The sequence below is a fragment of the Pavona decussata genome, unplaced genomic scaffold (assembly GCF_977016875.1).
Source record: "Pavona decussata unplaced genomic scaffold, jaPavDecu1.1 SCAFFOLD_195, whole genome shotgun sequence".
Lineage (NCBI taxonomy): Eukaryota > Metazoa > Cnidaria > Anthozoa > Scleractinia > Agariciidae > Pavona > Pavona decussata.
The window spans coordinates 1,451,909-1,478,172 of NW_028145604.1; the positions used below are offsets into that span (position 1 = coordinate 1,451,909).

Sequence of the window (26,264 nt, forward strand, 5' to 3'; positions counted from 1 at the left end):
TTCTGGAAAAAAATATACAATTCAGTCATATATTGAATTCTAATGTTAAGTGGCTTGAGAGTGTCTCGTTTGCATACAATTCTCATCCAATCCCACCTGTGAACTGGGTTTTTTCTTTTGCTTTCTCACCTGATAATCAAATGAGACAACACTGGTTCTGTAACGGACTGGGGTCAGTACAATGATGTAAAGTCTGTGCAAATTAGCAAAACAAAAACAAAAACACACTAGAAATAGTTTATGAACAATTTACTTATACACATTCCTTGCACATGATAAGCGAAATAATGTAACGTTAACAACATAAAATGTTGTTTACGGTTGTTCACCACATAAAAGAAAATTACAGAGTTAATATGGATAAAAATTCTACAAATGAATAATTATTACACTTTTGCTTTATATATACATATTATTAATGATTACTATAGCATCACTCTTTTCTAATTAACACACCAAAAGCACGACAATAATGGTTGCCTAAATCACACAAAAGCTTTTAAATGTGTCCCTAAACAAACTGGGAAAAAAATCATTCACTTTGTCTACTTACAATGTTCCAGATAAGACAGGTCTCAGGTCAAAAAACAGAGAATGTTGGCTTCTTGGCCCAACAAAAAAAATTAAGAAGATTTAGAGGGAACCAGAGCGATTGACCCCTCAAAATTCTTCATCCACACCCTGACGTTTGATCAAGTGGAAACTTGTTCAACTACATCTTTCTAAAAACACAGCATTTTTACCTCAAAATTAATCTTTTGCCTCTTGGATCAGATACTGAATCAAAAAATCAAAATAATATACAGCCAATCCACGACCTAACAAATTGAGAGGCATTAAACCTCTGCACAATATACAAATCTTATGGAACTTGTCATTCCTCCAGTAAGATGTAAACTGAACTGTTAAAGAAATCAACATCTATTAAAATTAGCCAGATTATGGCACACAACTTTATAGCATGCACCTAAATTTACAGTAGGAAACTACAAACATCAAATTCTTTGAGTTTACTGTTGATGTGGTTGTGTTCTCCCAGCAGCCACCCACATTAACTACATCAGTAAATCCAAAGAAAAATCGTGGATTAAATTAGCCTGTTCCAGGCTCCTAGAGAGACGCGCGAAAGAGAGGGCACGTCACTCTAAGAGCCTGGAACAGGCTAGGATTAAATGTGAATAATATTCTTTGGAAGCATGGACCTCAAGGCAATAACCTCTCTCATCATATGGTTCACTTGAAGCTTAAGTGACTGGTTTTCTTGCTCCAACTTTGATGCCCTTGCAAACAATGTTTTGTGTCTTTCCTTCCTCACACGACGAAACTTTCTCGAAGCCTGATTATTTCTGATCCTTTTCTGTGAAGCTTCGTCACTACAAGAACTTTCAACAGAGGATGGAGAACCTTGCGATTCATCAAACAATGCTGCCTCTCCACTTGGCAAACTTGTTGATTGATGAAACGTCCCCTGATCAAAATTTTGTACATATGGACTTTCGTTTTGGCCTTGTATGTCACATCTTCCAGTTACAGGAAAACTGCAACTGGATGGATCAACATGTTCATCATCATCACGCATCTCTACTAGGCCAACACTATCTTCCACATTCTCTTGCATGCTGCTGGTCAACTCGCCATTTGCAGCCCAAGATTTCTCCAAAACAGTTCCCTTGCAACTCTCCCCAGATATCACCTTCTCGAGCTCAGCCACCTGGTCAAAGAACAGTTCTCCAAGCCTTGTTTGATCCCACCCAGGATCTACTGACCAAAAGTTGGAAGTCTGGTCTTGAAGTGGGCTCTCTACATGATGTTCCTGGTCTTCTGGGGAGGCAAGGTGGGCATCCCCTATAAGACATGAAAACATCAGCAATCAAACATGGTATTTCTTCAAACAGGTGCCCAGGGAACATTTTAACTTTCCATTTTTCACTTGACTGGCTTTAATTTTAGACAATGTATTTGCCATCAATCGCATATCTATAGGATGGGCCTTGCTTAGGCCTGTAGGGCCAAGATGCTGAGATATTGTTTCCCAAAGAGAAGCAAGTCAAGCATTTCAAGAGCAGGTCCCCCACTTACTTGAATGGATCCACCACTGATCATGGTAGGAAAGGTGTGGTAAATTTAAGGTGATTCCACCGAATTGCATTGCGCATCCTTGCTGCGCATAATTTTCCGCGTCATTTAGCGCGCGCGCACGAGCGCGTGCGCACACAACATTACGAGATTTCCTTGAGGTTAAGTTCGGCAGGAAAATAAATGGTCCTTTTCTTCTAAACCAGCACGGTGACCCCCATTTTTTAATGTATCAATTTAAATGTCATACGGTTGACCACTATATATCGCCATTTAAAGAAAAGTTTAATACTCTACTTTGAGATATTTTTATTTGAATGCTTTAAAAAGCAGGTATTTAGGTAGTGCTGCGTACGTGCACATGCAGCAAAATCTTTAATTTCTTTCATAATCTTTATTCCAGTTCAATTAAAATAGTTTTTTGTGTAAGATTAAAGTAAATTTTGTTGAATGGCTTTGATATTTTAATGTAAGAAATTAATTTTTCTAGAAATTATAGTTCCCTTTTCTGATTACTAGAGTTCCTAATATAAACCTCGTGGGTCATCTATTTACTATAATAGCCATCCAGGTTGCACAAAAACGAGCACGGTGACCCCCATTTTTTATTGCATTTTTGTAATGCTCATAACATAGTCATGAACTGGACCAAGTCTTAGACAATTTTAAATACTCCTTCTTTTTCGGTGGAATCACCTTAACCTTCTCTTGCTTCATACACTATTTCAAAGTCCTTTCATTTGTAAGGCATTTATAGTTATCATCATGATATCAACAGGGCAGTCACTCATATGATGGAGGTAGCATAGATGTCAAGATTTTTGGTTTGCATAGAGTGAGAAATGGATTTGTCCCAACCGGGTAACATTGAGGCCCACAGGGCCAAACTTCTAGGGGAGTCCGGGGACATGCCCCCTACATTTTATGTTGCAGGAGTTGCGATTTTCTTCATTCTGAGCGAAAAATTGTTGTATGATTTTGTGTGAATGACGTGTGAGATTGGGTTGAAAAGAACGAGTCTTGTGGCAAAATCGTGATACTTTGTATCTCTGAAGTAGGGCGGCTTCATCCAGGGCGAGTGCTTAATCAAGGAAATCCAGCACTTCATTGTGAATTAGAACGGTACATGCTTTCAATAACATTCGGATGCTTCTGGGGTTTCTGTTCAAAAAGCACTTTTTTGCTGTATTGTATTTACTTTTTTTCACCACAGAGGAATATCTTACAGACGTCACAGATTTTATACACGGATGTTCTCTACTGATATCACCTGCTACACGAGGCAGGGGCTATCATGTGACAAGCCTCAGAAACATCTGCATACTGAGACTATTCAGATGATTGTGTAAACAAATGGAGAAAAGTGAATTTATTATTCAATTGAGGGGACGTTTTGTTGCTTAACCTGCCCACTTTAAGGGGAATATTAAAATTAAACGCAAAAAAACAGAACGAACAATATGACCAAGTTAACATAAAAAAGATTTGCTCGAATTTACTAATGATTAGTGATAAACTGTAAGACGGGATGGTCAGAAACCAACATCGATCTCACCAGAAACTATAATTTTTCTAACAACATTTTAAAGCCAAAATACTTCTTATTTAAAATGCCCTCGAGCCAATACACAAAAAAAATACTTACCATTGTCAAAGACGAGGCTTGGATTCGTACAGGGGCGACGCGCAGAAAGTGTGGCCGTTGTTAGCAGGGCTTTCCACGTGGTTGGCGAAGACTACTTGAGCCGCCATATTGCCTTTCTTGTTCGCCAAGTCAACGCTTGAAGACGGCGAAACAACAATCTTACACTTCCCTTTGGGACGACTGGCAGAACTCTTCAGCTGCATTTCTCGTTCAAGAGTTAACACAAACCAGAAAAAATGGATTTTCTTTGAAATACGGAAAGGAATTTGCTTGACAAGTTTTTAACGCAGTGAAATGGTGCAATACCGCCACGACACGAATGTGATAATAAGCCGAGAAAGACCGGATCTAGTTCAGTTTTCGCGTTTGCCCAGACCGCGTGGCATGCTGGGGGATGGAGGGAGGGAGTGGGGAGGGGTACGTCTGGAACAGGTCCCTGGGGTTAAGACTCAAGTCTAGGACTAGGAGAGGGTATAGGGTTTTTGTAGCCTGCTACGCAGACACTTTTTGGGCTCGTCATGCATTACCCACTCCGGTAGTAAAGGATATGACAGTAGTGTGATACCGAAGATAATTTATTTGCAGTGGATTTCCAGCTTTCCCATTGGTTGTTTTCCTTATGCGCTCCCATGCAGCTGTTTCAAAACTGTCTCATGCACTAGTGATTGGCATAAACAAAAGAACCTTTACTTATCCATGCCAGGGGACCAGACAGTGGTCAACTGATAACTAGAGCATCCCCACCCCTTTAAACTGGAAAATAGTGCAACCCAGATGCACAAACAATATTACCACAGCGTAAAATTCATTTTATTCTTTTTAATGGATTTTTATTGTTTTTTTTGTCCTTAGAAAAATATATTTACAAATTTGCGTTTTAAAAATATACCATCCGCTACTTAATAAACGTTTTAATCTTCATAGTCTGCTGTAAGTACCTCCACACCTTTGTCAGTAATCAACACTGTGTGTTCAAACTGTGCTGTCCTGATACAGAAAAAAAAAACAGAAATGTCAGTACTCAGCTCAATTCTCCCCTTCCTCCCACTGACTACCCCAGTGGGTGGCAAGATTTTTACCCCCCCCCCCCCCCCCTCCTTCACTCAAAAGTAGATCAATATTATTGTGAGCAACATAGGCCTTATGCAAAAATGGCCAACCTTTTTAGTATTCTTTTCTATGCATTCATATTAGCCTTACTAACCTCGTTCTTGAGTAAAAACAAAAACAAAAAAACGAGGCTAGCCAGGCTAATTTGAATGCAGACAAAAGAATATTAAAAAGTCAGACATTTTTGCATAGGATCTATTGGGTCAGTAACAAGGAGAAAGTCGCAGGAGACAAGAAACACATTTGAACCAGTGGTAAGGGGTACTGAGGGTACTCAAGTATAGTAATGATGGGGGGGGGGGGGCAATAAGGCCACTTTTAGAAACCTTTGAAAAGTCCTATTAGGCTAAAACTGAACCCAAAAAAATCCAGTAGGCCTGAATGAAACCCCCAAAAAGTCCATTCTTCTCTGCATAAAAACACTTAAAAAAGTCACAGCCAAAAACTTTTCACCCAAAAATAGTCCATCAGAAAAGTCTTTGCACCTCCCTGTCACCTATTATACCCAAGCACCCCTCCCAGTAGGGGGTAGGGGGAGGGTACAGCAAGCAAGGAGTTCAAATCCCTCTCTTGATCAGGGTTAGGGAATGCAGTAAAATTAATATAACAGCACCTAAAATAGCATTAATTTTAGCTAAAAATAGAGGATGTTACCTTTTCTCATCCTTAGTGATAACAGTCCACCCATCTGGAAGAATTTCTATGTTAGGTGATCCTTCACAAAGGACTGGCTCTGAGTGTTTAACATATTTAACAGTATGTTAGGAAATCAAGTTTTTCCTCATAAAGTGGTTCTAAGTGTCAATCCCGCCAATTAAGGTTACCCTATACATCGGTTTTTTCACTTGGAGGAGCCACTTCAAAGAGCTAAAACTCAAAAGGAATCTGTTCATTTGCCTTCAAATTTGGACAGTAGCTAGTTTAACATATAAACAACAAAAATATGTCTGCGAATTTTTTCTTTCGAAAAATTTTTTCTCTGAGAACGATTTTTGTACGATCACTCCACATTTTTTTCATCTTATTTCGAAAATGCTCTATAACTTTTCATTGTGATTGAATATGGCAAAACGCAGACACATTTTTTTAGTGCTTTGGGTCTGGAAACTGAGGAGCAAATTAACTTAGCAAAAAACAAAATTCGCTTTGACTTGTAGCTTTAAAAAGGTGATTCGGACGCTCGCATTTAGAGGTCGTGAAAAATTCGTAAATTCATTTTATTTCAAAATTCTTGGTATAGTTTGATAGCCAGTTCTATAAGCTTTAATTTGATATAGGGGTTTAGGTATCTACAGTTTAAACTGGACACTCTACTTTGCTTAAACGTGAGACACCACTGAAGGTTTAGGGTAACCTTAAATAAAAGTTACAAAGCGGTAATTTCCTACGATGTAGTAATTGTTTTTCAAATTTATACTCATGGAAGCTGTTTTTAATTAGTAGTCTAAGAGAAAAGTGAAAAAGTTTAAATAATAATTTAAGAGAAGACACATCACAAGATCCATACACATATACACACATTTATTTTTGAAACACACAACATAAAAGGCTGGTTTCCATGTGGGGCATTTATAAAGTGATCAAATGAATAAAAATGTTTTGATTGGTAACTAATGGCATGTCTGCCATTTTAATGCTGAGAAACTAGCCATTAATGAATAGTACCGAGAGAGACACAAAAAACATACAGTTTATATTACCTATAGTAAATGTCATTCCAGCTTCCATTTTCCCAGGATTAAAGTTTACTATGAATTAAAAACAACAAAATTGTTAAATAATATTAAAAATTCAAACATGCAAGAGTTATCAACCATTGTTTCAAAGTTATGCATTTACAAGTTCCTTTTAATTTAAAAATCAAGTCAATAAGGTGTATGAAGGTTTTCTTTGTTTGCTGTAAATTTGCAATCTTAATACAGTCAAACCTGTATATAACGGTCGCCCTTGGGAAATGGCCAGGTGACTGTTATATACAGGGTGACCGCTGTAGTCAGGTTTCCTTTAAACTCCCCCAGAAGTCAATAAATAGTGTTTTTAGGTGCAAATAATCACTCAATTCACGTTTAATTGACAATAACGAGTAACAGTAACGCAATAATCACAATCAAAAATGCCCATAAAATGTCTGTGATGTATTTTAAGGGAGGTTCAGTATACTTTTACATAAGTTTCCTTGTAGGAAAAGCTTTTAACGTAACAATATGGATTTCAAGAAGAGAAAAATCGGTTATAGTTTTCCGAAATTTCGGAGCTCGAAGCTTGATTTCAATATTTGTTAATCGAAACCCAATTCATGACTATTTCAATATTTGTTAATCGAAACCCAATTCGTGACTGTTATATACAGGTAGAAGATAATGAAATTGTGGATTCAGGAAGTCTAAAGGGTGACCGGGTCCGTTATATACAGGTGACCGCTATATGCAGGTCAACTTAACAGTAAATATGAGGGACGATTTTTGGGAAGTTGTTCGGTGACCGTTATACACAGGGTGACCGCTATATACAGGGCCGTTATATACAGGTTTGACTGTAGTACAGTCAAACATCACCCCCCTTCCCCCCTCCTCCATGGACAGACATGTTTTCTAGTCAAAAAGTTGCTATTAAGCAGTTGTGGTCCACTGACAGTCTTGAGGGAGTTGTGAGAACATGATTTTATTTGGGGGAGAAGCATTTTTTTTCTAAATCTGATATTTGTAAAGGACTTTTTCATTGAGTACAACCCTGGGATTAACAGCTAACCACACCTGTATGTAGAATTTCCGGGGGACCATGAAACACCGATCCTACACCATGACCTGCTAAATGAGGGCAAACAGTGAATCCATCCTTCTTAGCAAGGAAGCTACAAACAACAAGCAAAGCAGGAAAGCCATTGTGAGCTTATGACAATCACTTGTACTTTATCTGTGAATTAAACCAAGGTTCTCATGCATGACTTAGAGAGACATGCCAATCTGAAAACTAAGGTGACCCTCATTACTGCGCCTTTACATGCAGTCTGAAGTTCAAAATTCAACCAAAAGGTCAAAAGGTCATGTTTGTGCACTGTGACTGACAGATTTCAATCTACTTTGTTGGTGTCTGTATTTTTGTGATCAGTCCGTTGTCGCTGTAGTTATGATTGACCGATTGGCTTCCATAAAACATGCTTACTGTTAGCTGGGGTTGAAATTCAGCATCTGTATCTTATTGAAAGGTGCATGTAACTTAGTAGGGAGAAAAAACTTGACATTAATCAGTCTTGGCCTTCATTGGTAGCTTTTGCATAATTTTTATACTTGTAAGAGAACACCATATTGTTACACACATGAATATACTTCTTTAAATTTTTTTCCAAGGGTGCCTAATTAGTGACCATAGTTATGGAATAAGTTATTAAGAACCATGAATTTTTACTATTTACTTGTGAGCAGTCACAGTCAAGTTTTGTTTGGGAGAGGGGTCTTTACTTTAGGAACTTTATATTCTCTGCAGATACCTGAGCCAATATCCTACCAAATGATCTAATCTGCCTCCATTACAACAGTCAATAAAACAGGAATGTATTGCAAGCTCCCGAGCCAGAGGCTCATGATAAAGTGCTTGACAATAATCCAGATCAAATTGAGTTTTGAGGAGAGGGGGAAAACCGGAATACCCGGAGAAAAAACCTCTCAGAGCAAGGACGAGAGCCAACAACAAACTCAACGAAAATGACGCCATATCCAGGAATCAAACACGGGCCACATTGGTGGGAGGCAAGTGCTCTTGCCACTGCGCCATTGCTGCTACCCCTATATCTAGACACAGTCTGCCTTTATCCCTGACTGTGTATAACTTACCTAATTGTATTACCAATCCAAGAAAATCTTGTCCCAGGACGACAGATGTGGATAGCTGCATCAAGACACTGTTTACAGCTTTCTATTAATCTGTGCGCCTGCTCATCGACAGACCCCACCACATACGTCTCACACAAATCACCATGGACGCCATCTATAAACACCTGAAATATACCATGACAGTTGACATTAAATTGAAAGTGCTTTCAATTGTCCCCAGCAGCCAGCAAGGTCTTAATTTGTTATTTTTTCTTCATGCTATAATGAATGTGGACAAAATTAACTTGTTTCTTCAACTTACCGATACATCCACACTGATAATGTCACCATTCTGTAATGGTCGACTGTGAAGACAAAATGCAAAGAATATTACCTAATTAAGACCTTTTTGCAAAGTTAAAAAACAAATTATACAAGAGGGGTTGAGAGCCACCTTAAATTTTCAAAGCTCTGAAGAAATTTTTTTTAATCTTGCAAAACATCTGAACATGCTGATTACAGTTCCATAATAAAAATGGGGGTCACTGAGCTCAATTTTAAGTTGTAAGCACTTGAAGGTACAACTAGGGGTGTTTTTAATAGGTTATACCATTGCTAAATTGGTAATCTATTATGTAGAGAAAATGACCATAACGTTTTCACCAATGCTTAGGCATGTTTTTGATACCATTATAGCGGTATGAACTGATAGAGAGTGGTTATATAAAATCCATCAAAATAAACTTGCTGGAAAGTGATGGAAACCCCCTGCCCCTATTCCAGAATAACTCTACAGAGTGTCAACATTAATCCACATTGTAATTACCTATCAGGGATTCCATGGACAGCCACATTATTAACTGATGTGCAAACTGACTTGGGAAATCCTTTGTAGTTCAGAGGAGATGGATAAGCTCCAAATGAGACAGCCGCCTGGTGAACAACTCTGTCAATATCCTCTGTTGTGGCACCTACCTTGAAATAAAAACACATCTGTCTTAGCACTGTATCACCAATACAGTTGACTGTCTCTAAGGCAGACACCCTCAGGACCAGCTCTCTGAGTCTCTCTGTCCACTTTACAGAGGTGTTCGGTTTTAACACAGTTTAGTTCCAGATAAACAATAATAATTGAAACATGGGAAATATGGCAAGAACAAGCTAACCTGATGGTGGCTGCCTGAGAGAGGTGTCCACTTTGAAAGTGTCGACAGTAAATGATTTGTGTCCATTGCTCATATCTGCCATGAGGTGGAACCGTAACTGGTGACACAAGACACTAACTGGCTGTCTGTGTCTGTATTTTTGGCAGACAGTCGGGGGAATTTTTAAACCCAAAGCAATCTTAACTTAACTGAGTGAAAACTTAACATCTATCAGTTTATTTAAACAAGTTACACTTTTGTCTCACCTTTACATTCTCTCTGGCAATATTCAAGACTCTCCGAGCTGTTCTACAAGCAGTTTTCATTGCAGCAATTTGCTCATCTGTTTTGATTTCAATGGACCTAGGTGGATCTGGTACTTCACCTGTCTCTGCATACGGGGGGCATTTGATGTGTGGAGGCACATAACCATGTGGGGAAATTCTGTGGCTTTCTGTGATCACTTCATATGATTTCTTTGTTGAGGAATTTCTGCAGTTTAAGAGTAGTGATTTCTTAGTCTCTTGCAGTCCGATTTGATCTCTGATGCTCTCTTATATCAGAGATTATTGGGGGGAGGGGGTGGGGTTAATTGCAGACCCATTCCAATACCTGCATAGATGCAGGTGAATGAGCCTAACAATAAGCCCTCAATAAGTGAATAAGCCTAACAAACACAAATTTTGACTTGGCATTTTCAATTCAATGATTTTCAATAGCCAGAATATGTACTTTGATTGTAACCAGAGTTGCAACAGACAAAAAGGGAACTTGGAACAAACGACTAAATTCTGAGAAAACCCATGAAAATAAATCTTGCCAGATTCTTGGCCATATAACAACTAATTTCTGACTGTTAATTTATCACAATTTTTCGAGATTAATTTTTCAAAGTAATTTGTTATTATTCTTACAAAAATCAATTTTCCACCTATCTAAAACTGTCCATATCTCAACTTTAGCAAATGATTTCAAGCTATAAATTAAATCTACTTGACACTCTGAGGCCCATCGTTTTTATTATGGGTGTAAATCAAATGAACTACATTCACATTTGCCATATCTATCAGGAAGGAAAGAGAAAATAAAAATGCAAAGAAAAATTTTACAAGTTAAAAATTCTACTGTCACCTGCACCTGCAGCTTGCTATCGTTTTAAACAAATTTACTTCTTTACCTAAGAGGAAATGAATTCAAACATTTGATAAGCACAGTGGACGTGAGATAAATGTAGTATACAATGACGTGGAGGAAAGCAGAAGACTGTACAATATTGCAATGATGAAGCAGTTGAGAATTCAGACCCCTTCAAAACAACCCTCCCCTCCCCTGGCCTTTTCTCCTTTTTGTCACGGGAATCATTGGAAATCCATACTCAGAAACAAGGATGTTGTAATCGTCAAAAAAGTAACAATTTCCGTGTCTCGATGGGTAGGGATTTAGTTTCTTGGAAAAAGGCCATCTTGATATATAATAAGCTTGAGTTTGAGTGACAGGAAAAGGACGTCAGCTTCCCTGGTTTGTCACTCACGTCTGTTATTAAAAATCCCGACAAATACTGTGAAGCCAAGAACCAAGAAAATTATAAACGATTGAATCTAAAGCTTCTCCTTGTAAAATATTCGTAAACTGACGAACTTACACTTGAACTCCAACAGCCGTTTTGCCCACATCACAAATCTGCAATCAACAAATATGGCGTCCAAAACTCCTTGGATCCATGCCTCCGCAAACAAAATTAACCGGAAGTTTCCCCGACTTGGATAAATTAGAAGTGAATCTACGTAAAAATATATAGTATGATCTTTCTCTTTTATTTCCTCGGTCGTGCAAAGTTTAAGATTTTGGTGGGACTCAAGAAGCAAATACGAAGGACAATTTAAATCTCTCTGTTTTAAAAAAAGTACGTACTTCCTTGTTTTAAAAAAAAAAAGCGAACTGTCATGAATCACTTCTTGCAAAACTTCCGTTCACGTTAAAGGGGAAGTAGAGTATTATGAAAATTTGCTGTCATTTCAAAACCCAAAAATGTTTGACTGTCAGCAGAAACAACGAAATAATTGTGAAGTTTGTTAAAAATGATCACCCCAGTGCAATAAAACTGTCGATTAGTGGTTCTGGCGAGAGACAGAGTTGGCTGATTTGGATTGAAACTTGAAAAATATTAGGCTAATGTTTTTCAAGTTCTCGCATTTTTGTTTCCAAAATGCGCTAAAACAGATCACGAGTTGTTTCTTTCAAGAATTGAGTTGATTTTGTTCCTCTCGTCTTTCTAGAATTATTTGGCAGGTGATTGAAGGTCTTATTTCATCATTTTTAACAAAAGATATCAAAAGCCCCATGATACTTCCCCTTCAAGCAGTCATCGGCATTCATGTGTTATATACATATATTATCAAAAGCATCTCTTGTCTTCCCAATTTTTCACAAAGGAGAGCCAAGCATAGTATGGCACAGCACAACGTAGACTAGAATGGGGCGAGGATTGCGTGACACTTGATGAAATTTTTAAATTTAAATATAAGCTGTCGATATCAAAGTCCCGGCGTGTTTCAGTTTCTTTCAGTTTGCAGTTCTGTATTAGTAAAATGCTGCCAATTTAAATTTACTTTACAAGATATAAAATGAAAAACAAGTCAACCAAAGACAATGTTGAGTGAAATTAAGTGGAACCGGACAGACAAAAAATGTTTTCGACCGCTTTTAAAATAGGATAACAAGAACTCTATCATCTGAGGTTCTGTTGACTTTCTTAAGTCTAAAGTCCTAAGTCGATCGACTTGTGGCAAGTCAAGGGTTCTGTGACGTAGTATGACTCAGCAATTCAAGTAATATTAATAATAAATCAATCCTTTTCTGAGAAAGGAAAAACAGGAAGTAGCGCTGAAGAGGAATGAATGACGTCATTACATCCTGCAATCTCGCGATAAATTGCATTAGCTTTCGTTTTATTTATACCAAACGCCGAGGACAGTTGAGGAAAACAAGTGTCGGTTGGTGAAAAAACAAAACTTCCGTAAAACATGTCTGCAACTGGATTTCGACGACTAACTTTTTCGATGCGAGGGGTCGTGAATTTCTCCTCTTTGATGAAACAAATTGACGTCGTTCTTGCTGAGAAATCGAGCGATTCTTTTAAATTGGTGAAAGGAGGAATTCTCCCATTACGACGGACCGGGGTAAGTAAAATTATGAATTTCTGCACGTACACTGAAAACATGTCGGTCTCTCTGTAGAATCGAATCTCAACAACAAAAACGGTGCCTTTATATAAACAGATTGCCTGTAAAATCGGTGAACGAACTAAATTTTAAAATACTAATTAATTTTTCACTAGTTATCACTTCTCTTAAATTTCTCTCGCATAAACGTCGCTGATAATTTACATATTATTATTATCATAACTAAAATATCTTGGCTTACTTCTCACATTAAAACGCATTTATTGGCTCATTATGTTTTTGTTGACTGCTTGTGCCAATATTCCCCATAAAATAATTCGTGTGTTTCTTTCTAGTTTCAACTTTTATTGCGGTATTTTCTTGGCGGCGTCAGTTTTCCTAATCCTGCCTCGTCGTGGTGAGCATTTCGCAGCGACTAAAACCGGCTGATTTTTACAGTCGAAATTTACTTCCTTGATATGATTAAAATTAATAGGGAAACAAAGAAAAGGGAAGCGGAGACTGGAAAGAAGGATTACAATTACAAATCGTGAAGTCACAACTGGCATCGTTCCAAACCCCCAAAACTCACAAAAGCCAAGGGACAATTCATCCACAGAATTTAATGACAAAGTACATTTCTGTAAGAAAAATTGCACAGTGACGGGCAGAACGAATTACCGTATTTCCTCATTATCATAAGCCGATCCTCGATCAAGCGTATTTCGTCTTCCAGTTGAATTTGAATACGTGCTGGTGTGGTGTCATGAAAACTGAAATGCCTCACTAGACCTTACTAGGTTGAATGGTAATGAGATGACCAAAACTCAAGCTCGTTAATTGAAGTTGAAAAAATAAACTGAAATACAATGAAAATGCGTTGCGAGTTTGGATTGATTAAACGCCCGGGGAGTTTGTTCGAGGAAATACGGTGGAAGTTGAAACTACGAAAAAGGAAATTTTTTTTGATTTCGCTTTTAGTCAGCTGTCACCGCATACCGGATGACTTCCCCTTTACCTATATATTCTACATGTCTCAACACTAGCTGATGGTAGCTGTACAGAAAGAGGTGCTTTCCTTAATGTTACACTAATTACAATGAGCACATGGCACAGTGGTCAAGTACTCGCGAAACTATAATACCGGGCACACGTTTTGTCAGTCGCAGAGGATCCTCTCTCTTCAAAAAAATTCCAAGAATACTGAAAACGACTCCTTCATATTTATATCATGGTTCAAGAGTATAATACTAGGAAATGACAGTAATTGCGTCATTGTCAATATATTTCAGGCAGTCGTTCTTTTGAAAATAATGTCAGTCCGCGGCTTATCGCCAGTTTGTTCCGAGTTACAGGGAAGGAACATTTTAGGGAGTAAATTCTTACTCTGCCAACAGTAATAACATTACTAAGACTCTGCTAACCACCGCTCTCTCAAACGTTTCGTATCGATGATAAAACATATAAAAAGTTGCGCGTTTATCTGGCCTCACGGTCTTTCAAGATTGCTTCAGTTGAGTTTCAAGAAGTGCTTCTAATTTTTTTAAATATATCAGAGAAAATCAAGTTCCGTTTGTACAATATCTCTTTTTTCTTTGTTTGTTGTTTCGTTTCCAAGAAACATTTCTCTGAATCAAATTTCTTGTTTCCAGGTAGCTCTGCTGTCAACAAATGCCATCAAGAGAGACCCTGAAGTTGAAGTCCCGTCTGTGACACAAAAGATGCCGGAGCTTGCAACACAGCTGAAGGAAATTCCGATTGATCATTTCGGAAAACATGGAAACACAACAGGAGACGAAGAATACAGGATGCCACACCCAGTCTGGTACTGAAAATTGTCAAAGAGTCTAACGGCTTCACTAAGGCCTAAATTTGAGACTAAAATACTTCCATCACACTCAAACAAGCCCTATTTTATCAAATATTGTAAATACCAAAAAGAGCGAAATGCCACACGCGTGGGCTTGATCATATCAGCAAAGACCGCATGAAAACTCGAGGTGGTAACAAGACTTGTGTGCCCGTGTGTCGCTTCGCGCGCGTCTTGCTTGTAAAACGTAGTTCCGCATGACAATCAGTAGTGTTTGCGCAAACTACCGAATAAATATTGCTCATGTTTATCTTTCACTTTGGTTTCAGGACGGAAGAGGATGTTCACAACGTTGAAGTTACGCACGAAAAGCCCGCGAAATTTGTGGACAAGGTTAGTCAGTGTCTTATCCCGTTTACCCAGTTATAAAGTTGATAGCAGTTGAAATTATGCGCGGGCAACAGACTTGTTATCTTTAAAAAGATTTGTCGTCTTAACTTTATCTTTTGAAGTTAGCTCAGAATGGCGTCACTAGCTGTCGCTTTTAGCTCCATTTGATCTTATCCCACCTGCTCAACCCATCACGGGAATGAGAAATAAAGGAATGTAATTACAGGTGGGACCCGCACAACTCCAAGCCCTGCTTTTTTTCTACTGCGCATACGTTCTGCGCATCTCGGGATGGTCTGAGAAGCGCGGATTTTTTTGCGCGGGTTATGATTATGCGGCAAAAAGAAGGTCTTAGCAAGGGCTATTGAAATCCAAAAAGAAGATTGGGGGTAAACACGTATTTTCAGAAATATTTTTTAAAAATGTCATGCACTGTTATGTATGTAACGCTTTTGCTTTTTGAAATTATTGCTGCTTAATTATCTCTGAAAAATGCGTAGTTACACGGCCTCTCCAACGTTCTTTTTGGATTCCAATAGCCCTTGCCAGGAGCCCATCAATGGGCTCCTACACTTGCTAAGATCTGCTTTTGCAGCATATTTGTAAACGGCGCAAAAAGACTCCTGTATTAGGAGTGGCACCGTCCTTAATGTCCACTGCTTTTCTAAAAGGTGACATAGTTTCTTTAACTTCCACTTTTAATTTAGTATAATGATTAAGGAAGAGTAGGAGAGAAGCCCTGTGGCTAAGAACCCTATCGTCTAATCTCAGTAATCAATAAAGGGGCCAATAATCTAAAACCTGAATCGCGTTATTTCAAATCTTTCCTTCAATGCCTTCTTTGTTGGTAGCTTACGTATATTTTTTGTCTTGTTACACGTACAGCTTGCATTCCACAGCGTACAAGCCTTGAGAGGAGCCTTTGACATTCTGTCATTGTACCGCTTCGTGGAGCTCGACGAAAACCGCTGGCTCAAGTAAGTGAACCTGCAGGACTAATTAAATCACCACCTTACTCGCTGATTTCATTACTTTAAGAGCAAATTACTATCAACAACAATCAAAGTGAGTGATTGTTTGTTTCAACTGTTTTGCAGTCGCATCATTATGCTGGAAACAATAGCTGGTGTTCCTGGAATGATCGGTGCTATGAGCAGACACTTTCATTCACTGAGGAAACTTACTAGAGACAACGGCTGGATACACACCTTGTTAGGTAAGCACCGAGATTGGCCAATCATAACGAACGAAAATGAAAAAATTGACCAATTAGAACTCGAAGCAAAATCACGTCACCGGTGCCAAGCGCGGGAAAATGAGCGTAAGCCAAGTTATGACTTGATTGAAAATAATTTAGATTTTGTTTGATTGGTTCTGCTGGCACGAGAGAGATGCGAAAACCTAATCCGCCGGTGAAATGTAACGCGCAGTAAACGAAATTCCAACGAATGACGGCCATGCAATACCAATTTCTGGCGAAAAAAAAAGTCAAAATGTTTCTTTTATTTTTAGAGGAAGCTGAAAACGAAAGAATGCACTTGATGACAGCTTTGGAGATGAAACAACCTGGAGTCATTTTCCGAGGAACTATCTTATTCGCCCAAGGTACCATTCATTTGTTGCGAACGCTTTCATCGCTATACCAGTTTGTAAACTTGTTTCTCTTGTTTCATCTTGAAAGGAGTGTTCGTAAACCTGTTTTTCCTGGCTTACCTGGTCAGTCCCAAGTTCTGCCATAGATTCGTTGGATATTTAGAGGAAGAGGCGGTGAAGACATACACTCACTGTCTAGAGGTAAAAACAATCTCGTCAGTTCAGAATGTAGGTGTTTCGTCATTTGTGCTTATTTCTCTGTTTCCAATTTAAATCATCAGTGTATTGACAGTGGAAAGTTACCCTTGTGGAAAAATCAGCTGGCCCCGAAGATTGCTGTGAACTACTGGCAATTACCGGTAAGCGTTTTGCTGAATTCGCTCAAATACATTACCGAACTCCACATTAACCTGAGAACAAATCCCGCTCAGTGTGAGCCAATGTACCGTGCTCCTTGGAGAGGCTATCCGTTCCTCGAGTCCAGGAAGTGCTAACTTGGTTATCAGCATGAGAGTTCTGCAATCTCTTTTCAGACGTCGTTGTAGAGAATTGAAGTCGCGGCTTTGTGGAATAATAGTGAGCTTACGCAACAGGACGGCTGAGTGAAGGGGACGGTGAAATATCGCTGTGTGACCAACATGACATCTTAGTACCTTCACATTTTTAGGCGATTTTCGACTAAAACTGGTGTTCTCTGTCACAACCTGAAACCACGAGCGGTAGGAATGTTACAATCTAGAGTCGTGAATACTTGGCCGACACGTTGGTCACACAAGCACAATTTGCCGTCCCATCCGCATCAATTGTCCTGTTGCGTAAACTCGCTATTGTCAGTTTCCTGAAGCATTTATACGCTTCAGTTGTTTCTGCTATTGAAATCTCTTGTTTATTTTCATTACAAGTGCAACAGTTTGTTCTCATTCCTTATTTCTCTCCATCTCGTTTCTCTAGGAGGGTTCAACAATGCGTGACGTCATCTTAGCCATCCGAGCTGACGAGGCGCATCACCGAGTTGTCAATCATACGCTCAGCTCCTTACCACTGTGTGCACCCAACCCATTCCTCCCCGGCGAGAAAAAGATGTGAGAAGATTGGGTCGGTGAAAAATGACTCAGTCTGTTAACGGCCCCAAACAAATAAATGTAAAATATCCTTTGAAAGTCGTACTGTGTACAGGGTAACGCTGACAGAACGAGCTAAATACATGGAGAAAACCGCGGAAGCAACTTTTGAAGACTTTCATCAAGTCGCTCCTTGGCATTCTTTGAAAAGAAAAGCCGCGCGAGCTGTCAGTACATAGAGGACACTGCTTGAAAAATCAAAACAGCGGGGATCGGTTTGCAATGGCCAAATCAAATGCAGCAATAACGTGGACAGTATTTCGTTTTACAGAAATGACCGAGCGACGTCAAAGGCATCATCTTTGGCACTGTACGCCAATGTTGGTTTTATCGGTGTTGCCCTGTACACGAATGTTTGCCTCATTCTCTCTTTGTTGCGGACGCTAAATAGAATTAGCTCCACAGAAAAAGAAAAAAAGCACTGAAATAATTTATGGCGCCGTTTTCGTTAGTTTAGAAGTTTCCTGGTAACAGCAAACGATCTATCCAACCAATCAAAACAAACGCATATTACTCAATGAACCAATCAGAGCTCGAACAAAAGCAAGCAACTGGCATGGTACCAGGCGTGCAATAACATGCTACTGGTACAAAGCGCGGGAAAACATGCAACCCGTGACACGCAGGTCTAATCACGATTGGCTCGTTTTGCATCCGACATTTGGAAAACTCGTTCTGATTGGTTAAGCACGTTACATGCGTTTTATAAAGCAGAGTTTGAAACAGTTATGGAGCTTAAGCCCCGTCTACACGAGCAATTTTTATATGGCAATTTTTATGTGGCAATTTTTATTTGCCCGTGTAGATGATGAGAAATGACCAATTTTTATGTGACAACTGCATTTGCTGAAAAGCTGGCGCGTTAGTTTTTATGTGGCAAATAAAAATTGCCACATAAAAAAATTCTCCGTGTAGACGAGATGCCACATAAAATGTGACAATTTTTTCAACGTCTGGCCCGTCTTCTGACTTTCGCCACCTTGCCTTTTGCCTTTTCATGGTCATCTCCGCTGTGCGAAATTATTACTGACGCAAATTAACAATAAATATTTGTCGAGCCATCTACACGGGCAAATAAAAATTGCCACATACATTTGCCACATAAAAATTGCTCATGTAGACGGGACTTTAGCATAGACAAGGCAAACAAGTCCTAACTTAGTACTATATAATGCTGCATTTCGAGGTTCAAGGCCTTACAGTTCGATTAAAAGTTGTCAACTGTATGTCTCAGGTATGCTAGAAATGCGCAATTTGAAAGATGTCCGTATAGTATTGTTGTCATTAATTTATTGAAATTAAGGAAGTTAAACTTTCCAATAAACAACGCTTAATTAAGAGGACAGAATTTTGTCAAATCACTTCATCTCTTCAAGTACGATGAAAGTTGTCATCTCCTTGCAAGAAATGATGTATTTAAGCTAAATGAAAAGAAAATTGTTTTTGTAAATTAACATATTTAAATTAGGAAAGTGGAAATTTCTGCAAAAAAAATGCTTTAGTTGAAGTTTCCGACTTGTTTAACAGAAAAAAGGTTAATAAACGAAACAAATTCAAAACATTCATTAAACTGTAGTGTTCAGTACAAGCCTGTCGTGTATTTATTTCATTCATTGTTTTCGGTTGAAAATGACCTAAAACTTATTTGCTTTTGACGAGGGCGACTTTGAAGAAAGAGTAACCCCTTTATTTAACTAAAGGATAACGAGCAATGAAAGATACATCAATGAGCTCTCTAAAAAGTTAATAACGGCCTGGACACAATCACTGGGACCAGAAGTGACTCAGTCCCTCAGAAAAGTACGTGGACAACACGAGACAGTTAACCTTTGCAAATCACAAAACAAACTGTTTTTCCATTAAAAAAGCAACAACAAAAAACAGTGTAGGAGAAAAGCCTATCAAGGGTCGCAGTTTGAAGTGGTGCAGAGGTATTCTCGCGCGGTTTACGACCCTGCATAATCCATTGAAAACCTTTAAAATGCCCAACAATTGTCGTTTTTCTTTTTTTTTTTCAGATTGACGTAGGGTAAACCCCAATTTTCAGTTTGGCTTCCAAATGCCTTTCTGCATAGTTACAAAGCTAGCTAGCATGCACCGTACTTCAAAAAGACCAAATTTCTGACCATCACGTGATGCGCAGAACGTTTGCACACAAAGAAAGAGAGCCAAGCGCCGTCCTTCACGCACGAACAGGCGCAAATTTACGTGTGTATTACTTTAATGGTTTATCAAACAAAATTAAAGCAGAGCCTGATGTTCGGTTTGTCAAGAGAGTTGATAACTAAAGTTAAATTGGCCACCGTAAAGAGATTCGAGCGCTGACGTTTCGAGCGTTAGCCCTTCGTCAGAGCGAATTGAAACCAGCGAAAAACAGAGCCTGATCGCGTCATTCTGCAGTCTGCCAAAGGAAAAACAGACAATCTGCACGTGGAAAGATAGAAAAAATTTAATGTATATAAATTCTTAGTAAGTATACAATTCTTTATACCAGCTGATCTAACTTTTTCATTTACAATAAATAATCTTTGTATAAATAAATATTCTCGATTGGAGTTTTATCAAAAATATTATCATCTCATAAGCGAGTTCAAACAACCTCGAGGACAACTAGGAAAAAAGTATGTACCGTTCAAATTCGTATGCTCTTCAGACTCACGTTGTTTACGGGGGAAAGATAAGAAAAAGTAAAACCCAGAGATGAACAAGGCACAAGAAACACAATTTAACAGGCCAAAAAGGCAACCAAAACAGCTCATGTCTGATGAAATAGAGCAAACTAGAGCATGAATGCAAAAAAAACGTATCCCCTTTCATCGGCACTTACGCGGAGTTCGTTTTCTGGGGAAATTACAGCTGTAAGGAAAATCATGGTTGCTTTTTTCATAGCAATACAATACTCCGTTGTCAACTTAAAAATCCCGGTTGATTTGATGAGTTCGCCTCTGTTCACAGGCTGTGCTCAGTCATGCGCACTTGAATTCAAACTCAGCATTCCTCTTTGATGACGTTTGTTAGATTGGTCAGAGGAGGTCGTTTTTTCTGGAAAGAAAACAGAAAACAATGTCTGTTGTCGTCGCCAGTTTAGAAGGCAAAAGCTGGCACGAAATGAACGACCCATAGCGAAGACGCAGCTTATAGTGAAAATCTCACTTGTCGCCTCAAAACAGTGTTATCAATTTACAAACTGTGAGTGCTATTACGAAAACACGACTGCGAGGGCAACGAGAACGTCAAAAAACAAAAAATTCTCTGTACGGCAACGATTAAAATGACCAAATTCAAAGTTTTACAGAGAACGTTCACGTTCTCAGACAGTTCAACCACGTTATGCAAGTTAACGGAGTTAAATAATCGCGAAGAAGTTTATATAACGTGAATTTTCAGTATTTTTCAAGTGACGCTTTCGCTGGCGTTGCTGTAGTCGTTTCTTAAATTCCCTACGATAGGTAAGAAAACTGCGGACAGTTACCGTGCTTCCCAGTATCGGTAATGAAGCAGCCCTCTTTGTCTGCGTTTTCTTTTCTAAAAGAAAAATCAAGAGAGCAGCGTCAACATTAACAACATGCTCTTACTATTTTCACTAAAAAAGGCGCAAAACCAAAACTTGCTCATGCGCGCTTGACACCACTAGTATGTTTTTCCGGCTCTTAGCTGCGGTTACATGCTTTCTTGCACTTTGCAGTTTTGCATGTTTTCCTGCCCGGTTTCACGTGTTTTCCGCGTGATGCATTTTGTGTGCTACCTTATTATAGGAAATTAGCAATGCACGTTGACAACGCGAAGAAAATTTACGTTACACTAAATTAACGCGAATTCTTCGATAAGCATCTTGCTTTATTTACTGCGATTTTCATAATTCTGCAAACTCGCACTTTACATTTCTGAATGCCAAACTGCGTTTTGGTTTCCGTCAATAACACCTTCCAAGACAAGTGCACGGATGTTTCTAAGTTTTTTTTAAAGCCGAAAATTTGGTTTTGAAGCCTAACTAGACTCTATCAATTCAAACGATAGTGACTCTGAAGAGCCAATAGAGGAATCATGAACTAATAAGGTTTTGTAATGAAATAAAGCTTCTTTAAAACAACAATGTTGTAAAATAGCGTGCATTAAATTTACATCAACATTAATTAAGATACATTAAATGAACGCGAATTTTGTAAAATCGCGTTAATAAAGTGCATTGTTAATTTCCTATAATAAGGTATTATATGTGGATGATTGTGTCAGATGTGATTTCTTGGCATTTTTGATACCAGATGGAAAGCAGTACTATAACAGCGTAACGGTAATGTATTTATATACCGCACATATCACATAGTCTCATGGCGGTTTACAATTCTTCTGTGGGGTGGGGTGAGATAGGACGCCAGCATGTAAAGGCTCCACTGGCAGCCGCTACCAGTCTATATTTTGATCTCACCCACCCACCCAACCCACGAGTGAATGTGGATTGGACGTGATCGTTTTGTATTAGGATGTTGGACCATCAACACTTGAGCTTTTATAACAGTTTAACCAATAGAGTCGGATGTTGATTCCAAAACTTAAGAGCAATAAAAATCATTTCATCTCATTTACATATTGTGCAAAACAAGACTTTCGGGGAATAGAGATAAATCAAAATGCTTCATTGTAAGAAATCAACTTACTTTTCCGAGTATTCGTCTGCGGTCCATCCCCATACAGTGATGTGTCAGTAAATTTGTCTCCTCTTCGCAGTTTGCTATGAAACAATAACAAAGATGGAGGTTATGCGGAAATGCACGGGAAGTTAACATGTTCCTGCCTGGACACCAATTAAAATAATCTGCTAAATTATTACATTTCAGATTTGCTGCCCTGTTTCATCTCTTTCCCTGGTAAGGGCTGTGGATAGTATTTTAGGTTGCTTTGGGCAGGTGTGATGGATATCTAAGGTGCAAAGACCTTTCCTGGGTTTGAAATTTGCACACTGGGTCTCTTTTTGGATTAGAAATTTTATGGTACCTATCTTGGAAAAGATTTTAGCAGCAACTTTCTTTTAGGGTTTAAGGCAAATAGGAATAGAGTTATTTGGGTTACGTTCTGGGCCGCTGGACTTTTTGTGGGTCCAGTTTTAGCCTAATAGGACTTTTATTTTTTTTTTTTGGGGGGGGGGGGGCATATCAGATGGATTTAAAAGTGTGTGTAAGCCTAGACTATGTGTTAGAATCATGAATCTCTTTGAGATCGATGGACCATTCTTTAGGAAAGTTTTCTCCAGCAAGCAAGTCCATACAAGCCAGACAGGCACACTGCAACTGGAAATTATGCCATTAGAGACACCAACGTAAATACCTGTGAAGATTTGGCTCAGCGTAACTGACACCAATACAACTTTTCCGCTTTCCACGTCGGCCACTGGCTCGTGACTGGTCAGTGTCCATTGCCACTGTGTCAGTGCTGATGTTTTCTGGTTCTTACCATAAGAAAAGATTAAAATATTGTTAGTCTAAAAGCCTGAACAAGCCTCTTCCATATGATCAACCATATGATTTCAAGTTTCAAGTTCAAGTTTATTCAAAAATTCAAAAATTTAGTAAAAAGAGAGACTGGCCCGCAGGCAGCAAGAGCTAATCTAGGCGGGCCAGACTTACAACTGTTTAAGGATAATATTAATATTATTACAGTTATTACATTCAAAGACAGGCATTTCTTAGAATTTTTGTAACTGAATCTGAATTTGAATCTTTATTTACAGTGTGACGCACCTTACCGTGGCCACACAACAAACTTTTTGTCCAAGTTAGCCAATCAGGATATCTTCCTCCTTGTTCATAAAATACAAAACGACATGTTTTCAATAATTCGTTGTTGCGTCACTTGCCTGTTGGACTTTGCAAGGAGGTGTGACCGTTAATCAAATTCGCGTATCCTGATTGGCTAATTTGTAAAATAATTTGTTAGGTGGCCATGGTAAGGCACGTTGCACTGTAAACACGGTTAAAAATTAATCAGGTCGATTTAAAAAAACGTATTCAGTTATCTCTGAATTGGGCAGCATATACATTGGTACACTATACTAATATCGTGAAAAAGAACAACTAAACCACTAAACTTAATAAAAATGAACCAACCTCTAACCAAAGGTTTCATTGTAGTGTCATTAGTCTCTATAATAACTGACTGAGATGCTGTGATCTCCATAGCTGAGGGCTCGTCTGGGGGAGGAGTAGTACATGCAGCATTAGCCACAAGATCTACATATGGAGACACTTTGTTGAACAATACATGAGGGTACTCATGGGTGTTGACACTCTGAAAGGTCATTGGTCCACTGGCTGGCGTGAGAAGAGACCTCACAAGATGTAGTGCATCTGACAAAAAGTTGGAGCCTTGAAGAAACTGTGCACATGTTTGACTCAGGAGATTGTAAACATCATGGAAAACAACCTAGATTTTATGAAATGAAAACACATAATAATTTATTAAAATTAAGGTGGCTTACTACAGTTTTTCCGAGACTTAGTAGCGCGCGCTATGATAGCCTGCCACACATCAGTATTTGTCGCGCGTGCAAAAATGACGCAAGTAACCTCAAGAAGTAACAAAAACCACTTCAGCCCTTGAAAGGCGTCAAATCTCTTTGGTATATGTAGCGATAGTTTCAAAACTCCGTTCAAACATGTAATCAAGCCTAGGGCTAAAAAAATATGGCAAAAAAGTTTGATAAACATTCGGTAAAAGAGCTCTAATTTACGGTACCTTTCTCGCACGCGATACATGGCGTTACATGAGCGCGCGCTTAAATAAAGGGCATGCGCAATTCAATTCTCGTCCGAGGTTGTAAAAACCTGTCTTTGATCGAGGATTGCTCGAAAACTTACCGTACAACTTATGATGAAATTTTCACGGTTGATTTGTTCGGGTGAATCACGTTTGGAGCCAAAATTTTTGAAAAATCTGTAAGACAGATTTTGAGCTATTTTTGATTTCACATTCTCTTAGTTTGCACAAAAACTGTCTTACAGATTTTTATTTTACTTTGCATGAATGTTAAATCAGACCTAATTTCTTATTCCTGAAATTTTCAGGTGGGGTCATACGGGTAGAATTTGAGAAAAACGTGACTTAACCTACTAGTGCCCAGTCTCTCATTGGATACTCGGTCGCTCATTTTGGCTATTTGTTGACGTTTAATTGTTCAAATTTCACATAGAATCGTAAAAGACTTAAGCAAACAGTAAAAAGTGAAGGGAAAAACAGCTTGGAACCTTTTTTAAAAGAGTTAAAAGTTGTGCCCTTATATTCCATTAAAACTGTAGTAAGCCACCTTAAATACAATCTTTCTAGACAAGAGAGCTGGGTCATACTGTAAAAAGACTTCTGACACTAGTTTACTTTCATCACAGAATTAATCTAATACCTGAGCTGCTTTTGGTACATGGTTTCCTGAGAGCTGTTCAAGAGATCTTAGTTCTTTCTCCAGTTCCCTGGTTTTCACCACAAAGTGGTGATGATGCTCCTGAATTTGTTTTCTAAGCTGAACATTCTCAAGGTTAGCAGACCGAAGCTCAAGCTGTGCATCCTCTGAAAGAAAATTTTTATCCATTTTATAAATTTACATAATTTACAAGCCACTGATCCTGTGAAAAGATGTGTACAAAAGAAAGTAATGTACCTAGGGCTGCTGCAAGAGCTCTGTTATTTGCCATAAGTGTGGTAAAGACAGAGGTTTGGGATCCATCTGTGAAGAGAAACAAAGCTTGTATTCACCATCATTTTATTCAAACATCCATTCCCAGTGCTAGCTAGCCTTTCAATTCATTGCAATCTGATTCTGAGGCAAACAATGAATGACACTATCAATCATAGTTTAAATTGATTAACAAATATGCTAATAAAAATCATCACCTGTTGCTGGTTCCTTTTCTTTTTCAGCCTTGCTGCACTGTGCTTGGTCATCCACATACGATTCTACCTCCATGTTCTCTTGCTCCTGTTTATCATCCTTTGTTTTGGGGCAACTATTGTCTTTACAAGCCGTGCTTTTTCTTCTTATCTAGTGGTCAGATTTTTAAGGGATGGTATGTAAGATAAATTCCTTAGAATTGCCGTTAACTTCTATGGTTAACGTACTGTAAGAAACACGATAGCTAAACGGTCATCAATAAGCCATAAACGTATTGTTGTTATTTTTGATTCCGTCACGCAATTCGAGAAAACAAACACTAAAATATATCGGAAAATACCATAGATTTTCTCCGTCGTTTGGCTTTCTCTTGGCTTTTTGTCGCTTCCTTCATTGCCGGAACAACAAATTTTTAAATGCCAAAGTAACACTTTGATGACTGTTGCTCCCTTCAACTCAATCGTCTTTTAAAAATCTTGCGCCATTTCTTACTAGGTAACCTCGCCATTGACAGCGAGTACTTCCGCT

General features: G+C 38.6%; 4 protein-coding genes across 4 annotated transcripts; 1 reads left to right on the forward strand and 3 right to left on the reverse strand.

The window, feature by feature from the left end:
- Window positions 1-234: 234 nt before the first annotated feature.
- LOC146461652 (uncharacterized) lies at window positions 235-3,924 on the reverse strand. The gene is made up of 2 exons (XM_085086502.1): window positions 3,834-3,924; window positions 235-1,845 (listed from the first exon to the last, which is right to left on the reverse strand). The coding sequence occupies exons 1-2, from the start codon at window positions 3,922-3,924 to the stop codon at window positions 1,169-1,171; spliced, it is 768 nt and encodes a 255-aa protein (XP_084942628.1). The 3' UTR covers window positions 235-1,168.
- Window positions 3,925-4,535: 611 nt separating this feature from the next.
- Window positions 4,536-11,624, reverse strand: LOC146461653 (methionine aminopeptidase 1D, mitochondrial-like). Its single transcript, XM_085086665.1, has 10 exons — window positions 11,428-11,624; window positions 10,917-10,962; window positions 10,052-10,277; window positions 9,467-9,615; window positions 8,963-9,005; window positions 8,662-8,825; window positions 7,585-7,682; window positions 6,532-6,579; window positions 5,486-5,564; window positions 4,536-4,708 (listed from the first exon to the last, which is right to left on the reverse strand). The coding sequence occupies exons 1-10, from the start codon at window positions 11,456-11,458 to the stop codon at window positions 4,633-4,635; spliced, it is 960 nt and encodes a 319-aa protein (XP_084942791.1). The 5' UTR covers window positions 11,459-11,624; the 3' UTR covers window positions 4,536-4,632.
- A 1,123-nt stretch (window positions 11,625-12,747) lies between these two features.
- On the forward strand, window positions 12,748-19,448 carry LOC146461654 (alternative oxidase, mitochondrial-like). Its single transcript, XM_085086526.1, has 9 exons — window positions 12,748-12,964; window positions 14,599-14,771; window positions 15,086-15,149; window positions 16,032-16,123; window positions 16,244-16,362; window positions 16,659-16,751; window positions 16,828-16,940; window positions 17,021-17,098; window positions 17,691-19,448. The coding sequence occupies exons 1-9, from the start codon at window positions 12,809-12,811 to the stop codon at window positions 17,823-17,825; spliced, it is 1,023 nt and encodes a 340-aa protein (XP_084942652.1). The 5' UTR covers window positions 12,748-12,808; the 3' UTR covers window positions 17,826-19,448.
- An 847-nt stretch (window positions 19,449-20,295) lies between these two features.
- Window positions 20,296-26,220, reverse strand: LOC146461655 (uncharacterized). Its single transcript, XM_085086581.1, has 9 exons — window positions 26,077-26,220; window positions 25,739-25,886; window positions 25,506-25,571; window positions 25,251-25,414; window positions 23,962-24,277; window positions 23,183-23,303; window positions 22,516-22,589; window positions 21,333-21,385; window positions 20,296-20,902 (listed from the first exon to the last, which is right to left on the reverse strand). Exons 1-9 carry the CDS (start codon window positions 26,128-26,130, stop codon window positions 20,849-20,851), a joined length of 1,050 nt encoding a protein of 349 aa, XP_084942707.1. The 5' UTR covers window positions 26,131-26,220; the 3' UTR covers window positions 20,296-20,848.
- Between the last annotated feature and the right edge of the window lie 44 nt (window positions 26,221-26,264).

Bases quoted from the DNA above. Each gene is read 5' to 3' on its own strand.
- LOC146461652 (XM_085086502.1), bottom strand. From the start codon at position 3,924: ATGCAGCTGAAGAGTTCTGCCAGTCGTCCCAAAGGGAAGTGTAAGATT. The intron at 1,846-3,833 runs GCAATATGGCGG...CATGTCTTATAG, and splicing joins TGACTTGGCGAACAAGAAAG to GGGATGCCCACCTTGCCTCC.
- LOC146461653 (XM_085086665.1), bottom strand. From the start codon at position 11,458: ATGTGGGCAAAACGGCTGTTGGAGTTCAAGT. The intron at 9,006-9,466 runs GTAATTACAATG...TTGTCTTCACAG, and splicing joins GTCCATGGAATCCCTGATAG to TCGACCATTACAGAATGGTG. The intron at 5,565-6,531 runs GTAATATAAACT...TTAAACACTCAG, and splicing joins TGGAATGACATTTACTATAG to AGCCAGTCCTTTGTGAAGGA.
- LOC146461654 (XM_085086526.1), top strand. From the start codon at position 12,809: ATGTCTGCAACTGGATTTCGACGACTAACTTTTTCGATGCGAGGGGTC. The intron at 16,363-16,658 runs GTAAGCACCGAG...TTTTATTTTTAG, and splicing joins CTGGATACACACCTTGTTAG to AGGAAGCTGAAAACGAAAGA. The intron at 16,941-17,020 runs GTAAAAACAATC...TTAAATCATCAG, and splicing joins CATACACTCACTGTCTAGAG to TGTATTGACAGTGGAAAGTT.
- LOC146461655 (XM_085086581.1), bottom strand. From the start codon at position 26,130: ATGAAGGAAGCGACAAAAAGCCAAGAGAAAGCCAAACGACGGAGAAAA. The intron at 25,887-26,076 runs GTATTTTCCGAT...TCTGACCACTAG, and splicing joins AACGACGGAGAAAATCTATG to ATAAGAAGAAAAAGCACGGC. The intron at 20,903-21,332 runs GTAACTGTCCGC...TTTTCTTTCCAG, and splicing joins TACCGATACTGGGAAGCACG to AAAAAACGACCTCCTCTGAC.